General features: G+C 39.6%; 1 protein-coding gene across 1 annotated transcript; it reads left to right on the top strand.

Moving 5' to 3' along the window:
• Positions 1 to 399: 399 nt before the first annotated feature.
• Positions 400 to 11617, top strand: LOC146317001 (peroxisomal succinyl-coenzyme A thioesterase-like). The gene is made up of 11 exons (XM_084734814.1): positions 400 to 2019; positions 2417 to 2618; positions 2724 to 2823; positions 2917 to 3107; positions 3811 to 3980; positions 5676 to 5795; positions 8015 to 8097; positions 8241 to 8334; positions 8886 to 8966; positions 9940 to 10081; positions 11330 to 11617. Exons 2-11 carry the CDS (start codon positions 2423 to 2425, stop codon positions 11455 to 11457), a joined length of 1305 nt encoding a protein of 434 aa, XP_084590940.1. The 5' UTR covers positions 400 to 2019; positions 2417 to 2422; the 3' UTR covers positions 11458 to 11617.
• Positions 11618 to 11626: the final 9 nt, after the last annotated feature.

Below are 11626 nucleotides of genomic sequence, written 5' to 3'. Positions count from 1 at the left end.
TGAATGTGATGTAATACAGTAAGTGGTTAATGTGTTCATTACAACCCACACAAACCAGTTCAAACTGGCTCCACCTTCAACAGCCGCAACAATAAAATGGAATTTTCTACTGATATACTTCTGTACTTTTACTTTGTAGGATTTTAATTGCATAATTTGAACTTGTTTATTGTGATATTGATACTTTTATCAAAGTAATGAAATGATCTGAGTGAGAATTTATTCCACCACTGTGTCATGTTTTCTATGAACAGGCATTGTGAGTTATTACTGTTAGTGAATATGTACAGGGATTATTAACTCTTTTTCACAATTTTGCACCATCTATGCGGTCCATGCATGGATTAGATGCAGTTACACGTCTAAGCTGTCTGGCCAATCAAAGTGCGTGTTGTTGAGGACGTCACGTCCAAAACTTTCAACATGGCAGGTCACTCGTTCCACACTTGACACTCAGCTCTGTTTTACAGGCTAAACTGGGGTTAATAACTACAGAGACACGGATTTTAAAAGACAGCGTGCGGAGAGGAACAGACATGATGATTTTGCGGACATCAAACTTAAACAGTCTGCGGAAACGTCTCTGTTAAACTTTGAACCGGGCGACGCCCCTGCGGACGGATTGAGGTGAACCACAGCTGGAACTGTTGACAGATCACATGAAACATCTTACCTGCGGATACCAGCTGATCAGTCTGCTCTCTGAAATGAATCCTCTGCATCCTCAAACTCCTTGCCACCAAGTTCTGCTCTTTTTCTTGACCTTTGCTACAACCAGGTATGTCTTTATGTCTGTTTACAGCGTTATGGCTACGTGAATATGTTCTATATTTTTTCGTTTTAGTTTAAAGAGACTGTTTAACTCACGTGATTACAACCAGGTGTGGTTCTGACCTCCCTGTGGCACTAAGCAAAGTTCTGCGAAGGGGACTACTTACCTGATATATGAGCCATGCAAACCGTTTGCTGTTTCCACACAGGCACACCTGACACCTCCCACTCCCACTGCAACCCTCCCACCTTTAAACCAGTTTGCACCATCTGTCGGCCTAAGAACAAGCAGATCTACACAGAAAAGAGTGAATTAAAAAAAGACAATATTGAACAGAATATTGAATGAATTTTAAGATAAGATACTTCATTCCAGAGGCAAATACTGCACTTTTTAAAGCTGAAAAAAATGTTTTCTGATGTTTTAGAGATGTGTGGTTCTCACAGGACAGTGATGCTGCAGACATATGATGATCTCATAGACCATGATGCATTGCTGTAGTTAATATGAGCTCATCCTACAACATTAATACAGCAATAATATCAGTCCAGGAACATCAGATATAATAACACTGAAAAGGTACATTTTACTGCAACATGACTACTTTTACTTTGAGTACATTTTGCTGATACTCCAGTAAGGCTTTGAATGCCGAACTGTTGGTTTTGTGTTAGGATCTGAATATTTTTTTACACTCCTAACTGCAACTAAACCTTGATTTAGAGACAGATTGTCATTGTCTAGTTTTAAGATTATGAGCACCTCTGAGGAGTAACATCATGATGGATAAACTGGTCCACAGAGGTTGCTGCTGGGAAACTCGCAAGTTTTATTTCGTGCACGCACATGTGAACATCTTCTCTGAGCTGTAGATTAGAAATTGTAGATTATAAATGAAATTTAAAATTGAACTTGATAAACACTTGTATTGTCACTTCTGTCAGGCACAGTGTCACAGAACAGCCCTGGAAATGTCTGCAAACCACCACACAGGCAGAAATAGCCACTCGTCATAAGGCGTCAATATAAAATTGAGGCTGTTTTATAATCAGTTAATGACTTACTGTAGTTTCTTTCATTTATGTTGCTGTGGGAGGAGACTGAAGCTGAACTTCAGACAGTCAAATAAAGATTCAGTCATAACTTTGTTTATTCTGTGAGGAGTTAAACACTGAGGTTCAGACCAAAACCAGCGGAGGGGCCAACAAAACCTGAACACAACAGCTGTTCTCACTCTGCTCAGACGGGTGAGTACAGACCATACATGTTCATGGAGTAATTGTATAATTTGGGGAAGGAAATGAGTGGATTTTGAGCTTGCATTCTGAAATCAGAGGTCCAGATGCTTAATATATTGTGCAATAACCCAGTAGAAGCAACTTCTCTGAATCTAAATGATCTTGTGAAGCACTGAATGATTTGGTGAACAAAGCTTCTTAACAAAGTGATTCTGAAAATAACTCCAGATCCTCAGTCTCTCTACCGAGGACATGTTGGTTAGGGTTCAGGAGATCCTTGAAGTGGTCTTTGCCCTGCTTAACGGTTCGGTTGAGCAGCTCTCCTCCCTGACTGAAAACAGTCACACTTGGTTTTTGTTATTTTCCATATTTTGATACACCCGTGTGTTATGTTATGTCTGCTCAGTTAAGGATGGACAGGAAGCAGTGTTGTATGAAGCTGTCGGTTCGACCGTCCAGAGGACTCCTGGACGACAAGTTTGACGTTCTGGTCCAGAAGGCCCCACCTGGTTTCCAGCTGACTATTCACGCCCTCCACAAGTGTGAAGATGGACACAACTGGGAGGCCTTCGCTCACTACATCACTAACACCACCGGGACAGTGAACGGTACAAATCAGGAAAATTAGTTTAGACATTTTTACGTTTGATTTAAAAAAACAGAACTGCATGGAAAGAATGAACAACAAAATGATAATTTTTCATGCTTTACAGTTTCAGAGGATCCCAGTCTGGGTGGGACATATTCTGGGGTTGAACAGATGGGTCTACTGTGGAGCCTCAGACAAGCTCCAGGCAGCAAACCTGGACTCAGGTAAGCCAACAAGGCTGGAGCTGTTCAGATGATACCGTTCAATATTGAGTCAATTATCAGCAGGAAAGTTGACTCTGTCCCGTTGTCCCTCAGACTGAGGAAGATGAACGTCCAGATTCCCATGGAGGTCACAATCTCAGTGTACCGGGGTCACCAGACTGAGGGCTTTGCGGATCTGGCGCCGCTGGCTGCTGCGGTGGTGGAGCGGTTGTGCATGGCACCTGGTGTTCGCAGGATCCCGATCACAGAGGGTGGACTCACTGCAACCCTCTTCCTGCCTCCAGGTAGGACCAGAGTCTGGAGGAAGGCGTGACATCCTAAACAACAATGACCAGCTGACAACCATGAAAGTTAACTTCAGTATAGTTGAGAATAAGTTAGTTGCGACTGGCCGGTGCTGTCGGAGTGACCGTGAAAACTGAGGCAGGAAACACTCAAAAAGTTTTCCTTCAAATATAATGGCAGACCTACAGAAACATCAGGAAATATACTGCATAGTTCAATCAGGACAGACAAGTGAATGAAATAAAGATATCCAGTTTATTGTGATAATAAAGATTATAGGAGATTAGTAGTCAAGGGCCTCCACCCTGAGCAGCAGCGCAGATAAATCCCCCTATGGTAAATCCCCCCCCGGTGGTTGAGGACTCCGAGAGGCTGATGAGGCTGATGCATCTGCAAAAAGAGTGGAGGTGGAGTTGGAGGGGTGCACATAACAGCAGCATGAAAGAACTAAAGGTGGAGAGAAAATCATATTTAAAAAGACAACAGAAAGCTGATAGGCTAACAGTGAAGGTGCGTTGCTTCATTGTTAGCCGGCTGATAACACAGCTAACAGCCCCAAACAGTGACGGCAAGGAAATTATGAGCGACCACGCATTAGAGGAGCAGAAGGCATGCAGAAGATTAGTCTTTCTGACTGAACTTTAGCTCTAGCTTTATTTGTGTAAACAGTGAGCTGATGTTGTTATTTGACTTGTCCTGAAGGACCGGGACCTTTCCCCGGCATCTTGGATCTGTGGGGTGGGGGTGGGAGGTTGGTCGAGTACCGTGCAGCGATGCTGGCCTCCCACGGCTTCGCCTCCCTGGCCCTCGACTACCTGACACCTAAAATCACTATGGAAACTGGGAAGATGGTGGACAACCAGTACTTTGAGGTAAACTGAATTAGCATCTAATTTACAAAAAGAAAATCTAATCAATGGCATTATTCAGAAATTCAGTTTATTATCACATAAGACAAAGCAGCAACTTCTATTGGCAGAATATGGCAGAAATAGAACGTAATATTCATTGGTGGCCAGGTAGCTCAGTTGGTTTTGAACGTTTGTGGTCCTTTGCTGCGTACAAATCCCCCAAACTCTTTCTTCCCCTTCCTGTCATATCTTCAGCTGTCCTATAAATTAAAGGTATATGAATAAATTAATATAAATTAAATATGTATATGACAATAAATCCAATGTAATATTTATAAGTAGGTTTTATCACCTGAAAATAAGAAGAGTTGTGTTTTCATTTCCTCAGAATGAGCCCTTATATCTACAGAAGGCATGGATCCACCTCCACAGAGGTGACATTAATGATTAACCTCGATGGTGTAAAACAGTCAGGAATATTCACTGTTACTAGGTTTACAGCCCGGCCACAGTTGTACTTGGCTGGAAGTTTAATGATTATGACACAGAATAGACTTGAACCCAAACTCTGGACACAAAGGCAGTCAGAGTAGAATAAAACTTTATAACAATATTGTCTTGTTCTTTTAAGGGAATTAAATACAAGGTATTAAGTGTAATTTTTTTGGGCAAAATGCAAGTTCTTTCCACACCTTTGTAATTAAAGTGAATAATTTCCAGTGAAAAACTTGCTGTCTTCATTTAGAGGCTATATTTAGTACAGTGGACAGAGTACAGAGGACCTTTGACAGTCTGGATATAAAATGTCATCTCATTTTTATCCTTTTAGACATTTGTGTGTAATTTTGTGATGATTATTATTGTCATGTAATTGCTTCCATGTGCGTGTGGTTGTGTGTGTGTGTGCGTGTGTGTGTGTGCGTAATCACTGGACCTACAGCTTGTCTGCTTGTCTTTTTTATGTGCACATTCATGACTGTATGCAGAACGGCCTCTGATTCAGAAAACATTTTATGACTTTCATGTCTTTATGTTTTTATGGCCACAGGCGTTATGTGCTCAGTTCACCCCAATCTTGTGAAGACGAGCTGATTAGATTTTTGTGGTCCAAAGGTCAAGGTGGCCTCACTAAACACAATTTTGACCATGGCTCAAGAGTTCATGTGCTACTCACGACAACATTACAGACAAATATCCAATAGAATAAAATGATTCTTTGCCTTGCCTTCACCATATGTTGCCTCTACTCCTCTATTTAGCATATGAAATGTTGAGTTATGGCCAAACAATGTGTTTAGTGAAGTCACTGTGACTTTTGACCATCAGAATCTTATCAGTTCTTGCTTGAGTCCAAATGAATGCTTGAACAAATTTGAAGAAATTCATTCCATGTCTTTCTGAGATATTACCTTCATGAGAATGGGATGGACATAAGGTCACAGTGACCTTGACCTTTGACCTTTAACCATCAACATTTAATCAGTTCATCTTTGAGTCCAAGTTAACATTGGTGTAAAGTTTGAAGGTTTTCCCTCAAGGCGTTCTCGAGATATTGCTTTCACAAGAATAGGATGACCTGAAAACTTAATGCCTCTCTCCTTAAAAACATAAAGGTATAAAAGTCAGGGAAAAGGCACATTAACATGTGTGTTGTCAACAAGGGTCAAAGCCTGGACTGTGTTACAGCTCTAACAGCGACATGTTTTCCTGCTGCAGACGGCCTATAGAGTCCTGGAGCAGCATCCTCAAGTCGTTGGCAGCAGGATCGCCATGTTGGGTCTGTCCTTCGGCACAAGTATGGCCTTGAAAATGGCCGCTTACTCCAAAGTTATGAAGGTAAGAAAACTATACGTAGCTGAATGTTACTTTGATCCTTTTGTTTTAGCTTAATGTACCTGTAGTCAGTGATTGAAATATGTGAGCCACCCCTGCCACCTGCACATACACACACAAAGACAGTACTCGCCCCATGTAGATAATAAGTTGTTCATTGATGAAGGTGCAGCATAACTGCAACGCAGACGTAATGAGCTGCACAGTGTGAACAACTTCAGACAATCTTATGATCCCAAGTGGGAAACTTGACTTGCAGTCAGGGGACAAGATAAAAAAAAAAACAGCACAGATAAAAACACATGTACAACCAACCAAAGTACAGTACAGACAAGAAAAACATTAATGTCTCCTGAACATATAATGTACAGAATACAAAGTCAGATTTAGCAGGGTTATTGGGTAAGAGATGAGGCTGTTTTTAGTCCTATATTGTATTTTAATTGGGATACTCCAACCTGAGGGAAGAGTCACAAACTCCTCATGCAGAGGGCGGTTTTTGCAGCCTAATATGGAACTGGAATTGTTGGAGAACCCCTGGTCAAAGACAGCTGACAAGAAGGTCTGCAGGACAACTATCACCTTACCAGCTACCTCAAAAATATGGCTCAGGTGGTTTTTATCTCTGATGCTCAGGTTGTTAGGTGAGAACAGATAAATGACTTATTATAAAACATCATTTTGCTATCTAAGACAATACAAACATTACTGCCCTTTCTTGCAGACTGCATCAGAATTTACATCAAATGTCAGTGAATGTTCCAAGATATTTGTACTGTTCATCAAATTCAATGCCAATTCCAGTGATAACAGTCTGAGATGATTGGTGGGATACCCTCCTTCTAAAATCAATGACCATGCCCTTGGTCTTTGAGGTAATTTATTGGAGGAAGGCCTCATTACACCATCTGACAAACTCATCAGCCACTTGCCCAAGCTGAGATTCATGTGATCCTTAATTCCAGTCTCGCCAGTCTCTGTGTAGTCTCTAGTCTCTGTGCTCAGCGGGTTTGTTGCTCAACCACAAAGTCACTGTGATTGGCTGCCCCACTGTGCATTGTGATTATTTGTTGCGGCATGTTTTCGGTACAAGCAGTTCATGGTAATCCATGCTGACTTTACCTTGTTACGCTCTGTGCATCAGCCCATTTGAACTTGGAGGGGAAAAAAAAACACAGCTTTGGTGCTTTCACAACATATTACCCAGTGAGATTTCTTAATAAATAATCATCAGTTAGGTGGACTAATTGGATAAAGGCAAATATTAAAACAGCTAAAAAAAGTCTAAGTTAAGAAAATAACATCACTTTACTGTAATGCAGCCTTTAAAACCTGAAAAAGACAACATTGTTATGCCATATCATGATATATATCCAAAATCTATCACAATACCTAGTCTCATATGGCAATACGATATAATATTGATATATTGCTCAGCCCTGCCTCCTGCTATTTGGGATTAGTAGGACTTGATCAGTGTAAAAACTAAGTAACATCTTTGAACAGGAAGCAGTTTTTGGAAAAAATGACTTCCTCACATAGGGACAATTATTTTCCCAGTGTGTAACAAAGTTTTTGCAAAAACAAAACTGCAAACAATGCTAGACATGTGATTTTGTCTGTTTTCTAACTTCCTTGCTCCATATTCCAAATTATTATTGTTGCATTTAGTAATATTTCTGCTCTGGACGGAGAAATACCCTCAAAATATATTACAGAAAAAGTAAAACAATGTCAACTAATTTGTACCACATGCAAAAACTATTTACACCCATGTAAACTTTTGGTTACTTCCCAAATCTGTATTTCCTTAGTTTTACATGTTCACGTAACATGAACAATTATAAATAACAAGCATTATAAAGTCACAGCGTCCTCAAACGAGCTCTTCCTAATCAGCAGCATCCTAGTTTGTTGCTAACATTTGTCGGGTGTGTGTGCCGCGTAAAACTACAAACATTACTAAGAATAAATAATCCACCATAACATTTGATGAGGTTTTGTACGTGTTCCACTTTTATCTCAGTCTTGACTGTAGAGTGTTTTCACAGAGATCGGAGCCATCTTGGTTTTTTAACTGATAAGTGAATTGTGCTTTGGCTCCCACTAGGTGGCAGATTGAAGTAGAAGGTGCAGGAAGCCTAAAAAGTGCTGTTCTGTATAACTGCATCACTGTATAAAGAAGACAGTGTTAATGCAGTGGTGTGTTTGTGGTCTCTCAGCTTAGGTGTCTGGTGTGTATTGGTGGGAGCCACGTGCAGCCGGTTGACGGATCTTTGGCAGATTATTTTGATTTCCTAGGCAAGTAAGTTGATCTGCCATTTTACTGATTTTTATTCAGCAGCTGAATCTCAGCTGAACCCAGACAAAGTCCGAATCACAGTCGCCAATCATAATTCAAGTCGGCGTTGGGGAAGATAAAGAATTTTTCTTTTCTTTTCCAATCAGAGACGCCGGGAAGGCTCGCATCAACGAAAAGAACGAGGTGATTTACCGTGATCTGATGCTGCCCATCCCCACCGACCCTGCACTCAAAGTGGACGTGAGTACCACCAGCCAGCCGTACAGTTAACTTTACAGTTTTGTAATCGTGTTTTTTGTCTCTAAAGCAGGTAATTATAAGTTACATATTTTAAATACACAGTTACAATTTACAGAAACACTTGTATACAGACATGGTATATTGTAGTTCATTGTTACTTTATTTATTTGTGGATTTTTGAGACTAAACAGCAATATGGGTCATTGTAGATTCCTTTATTTTCAAGTGTACAAATATGTAGGAAAATCCCTCTTGGGTGGACCCCGAGATCTGTGCGTCCAGCCGGTTCGGCTGCTTCTTCAAAGAAATGCGTTTGTTGATCGTCTCAGGTCTGCTGCTCTTCAATCCAAAACCTGTGCATCTTTGTCCAATGACTACGAGTGTATTTCTGTCATAGGTGATGCGTGTTTAAGCAATAAAGCTGAAAAAAATAACAGATTTGAAGAGAAAAATAGTACACAAGATAAACAGATCAGTGATTCCACAGGTGATGTCTGCTGATGCATGTATATGTTTGAGCTGAAATGTTGCTGCCTTTTGTCTCCGATCAGATGGGACGACTGAAGTGTCCTCTGTTGCTGGTTGTAGGCGGGGACGATCAGAACTGGCCCGCCTATGAGTGCGCAGTGGACGTGAGTTTACTGACACAATGGCGTCCTGTTTGAATAACAAACACGCTTGGTCCAAAGGTGTAAAGATGCAGGATTCAACTTTACTGAAACTGAGATGCAACTGAATAATTACTGGAATATATGGCTTTCCATCATATAATAAAAAAACCCCAAAATACTTAAAGGGACAGTTCACCCCCAAATCAAAGAGACATGTCTATTTTTTGGTGTGAGTTGCAGAGTTTTGGAGACATCAGCCATAGAGGTGACTGCCTTCTCTTCAGTGAAACTAGTGCTCAAAGCACCAAAAAGTACATTAAAAATAAATAAATTAAATTAAATTTAAAAAATGAAACACCAGCGTCTCTTTCCACAAATCATGACCCAGTTATTCTAGAGAATCCACACTAGTGTTTTTCTCATTTTCACAGACAAAAACAACACAAAAAGGGGAAAAGTACTTACTGTCACTTTTAAAACAAGTTAATCATATGAATAAATAGAGCAGTATATGTAAATGAACCAACACTTTGAAAAATAACTCAACCATTTCATTAGTTTTATTTTCATACTAACAGTTTTGTTGAAATTAATTTCATTATTAAAATAAATGGCATTTTAAAAACAAAATAAACATAAAGGGGTGCAGTATTGAGCAAGCTCAAAGTTCACATTCATGTTTTTTTAAATGAACTCTGAGTCATCTTCCTTTTGATCACAGCCCAGCCTACCGTTTTTGCGCAACTAAAATATGGTAAGACTTTAATGTCAGCTGTAGAGTATTTGTTGTTTTGGCTGATCTGTTTGGGGGGGCTAAAAATCAAAAATCAGAATTTAAACATGAATACTAGGCTCCTTTTATCATATGCAAAATTACATCAACAGCAGCAGATGTGGAACATGGAAGTTAAACATAAAAATGTAAATAAAAAAAATAATAATAAAATTAATAAAAAAGGTTTGACATAAGGTTTTTTATTTCCTGTTTTTCCAGATGAAGGAAATGATGGAGCAGGCGGGGAACAGCCACCTGCTGACTGTCCTGTTGTATCCGAACGCCGGACACCTGATCGAGGTTCCTTACATGCCACACTCCCGGTCCACGGCCTTCAGGACAATCAAGTCACGTGAGAAGGGTGGGTTCACCTTCAGAACGGGAAGCTGTAGTGGCAGAAACTGAATGATTTGATCACTGTAAAGTCTGACACATCAAATAATTCCCAGAATACCCCTCAAAAATTCTAAGTGTTTATATATATGATATTTTGTTTGTATCATATTTGACACGTTGGACATTTATGAAAATTCCCTGATTGTAATTGTGTTTTGTTCATTGCCTTCAGAAAAAGTGGAACATTTTAATTGGTTTGTTTGGGGTTTTTTCGAAGCTTTTTATTTTGCCTTTTGGTCGACCAAAAATAGCTTGATCAATATAAACCAAAGGGAAACCAGTTAAAAAGACAATTATTAGCATGCGCTCACTTGCTAATACTTGTTTTTAGTTTCCGAGTTATTATAATGAGAGCAGGTTGCCTACGTAAACAGCAAACAACTCTAAAAAATTTATTTTTACTATAGCATTTTCAAAATTGGCAAAAGTTTCCCGGTCAAAAATGAGTTACTACATGTTTTAATTTGCACTCACAGACGGCTGATAATCCACCAGAGAACAGAAGACATGCCTCAGACGGCACACAACAATCAGTGTACAAATTTTCATTTAAGTTCTGATATTCATATTGCACCCATAATTAATGCTTTAATGTTTTCATGTCTAAACTTTCACTGTGCCGGAAGAAGAAGAAGAAGAAGAAGAAGAATTCACAACTTCAGACAATTTAAAAATGTGCTGAAAGCCTTCAAAATCCAAAACTAACTACTCCTAAATTAGAACTAAATGTTATGATATAATCACTCTTTGTTCTAAAATGAATTTTTCTCTGAAAATGTTGGCCCTTTAAAGTTTCGTCCCAGATTTTTCCATCAACTCTGTTAGATTTTTATAAAAACATGATTTAACCAGACTATACTCAAATGACCCCTGTCTCACTTCCTGGTTTAAAAAAGTGCGAATATTGTTAAAGCACTGGGAAATGTTCTGTTTTTTGACAAATTCATTAAATAATATTGCTTTCAGATGTTTCTCTACATTTAATAAAAAATGTAATTAGGAGGTTGGCCCGTTACAAGACTTAATAGACAAAAGTTTGATCTTTTGAAATAGTTTCCCAGCATAATTGAAGTGTAAAAATCAAAACCATTGCAAAATATGGTTTTGTCACAATTTGTTCGCAGAAACTTGTGTTAACAGGATTAAGATGCTAAAATTGGGACTTAAGGCTTTGATGCTGTCGTCCGTTTCAGTCCTGTTTTTGTCTTTGCAGTGACGGCCCTGTGGGGCGGAGAGACGGTGGCACATTCTCACGCTCAGGAGGACGCCTGGAGGAAGACGCTGGTCTTTCTGACGGAGAATCTGTACGGCGACACCTGTAGCCAAAGCAACAACCAATGATTATAAAGTACTCATTAAAACCAGAACTAAACCAAATGCGCTGGATTGAGCTGGGGGGTGCAGAACATTGTTTGTTGAAGCCAGTATTTGATTACTGCCAGTAAATAAAACAATTTGTATAGGGGCAAGTAAAACTTTACTTTGGGCAAGTAGATTTCTGACCCAGTAA

This window comes from Lutjanus erythropterus, chromosome 13 (assembly GCF_056507025.1).
Source record: "Lutjanus erythropterus isolate fLutEry1 chromosome 13, fLutEry1.hap2, whole genome shotgun sequence".
Lineage (NCBI taxonomy): Eukaryota > Metazoa > Chordata > Actinopteri > Lutjaniformes > Lutjanidae > Lutjanus > Lutjanus erythropterus.
This window is presented reverse-complemented; position numbering and strand designations above follow the sequence as displayed.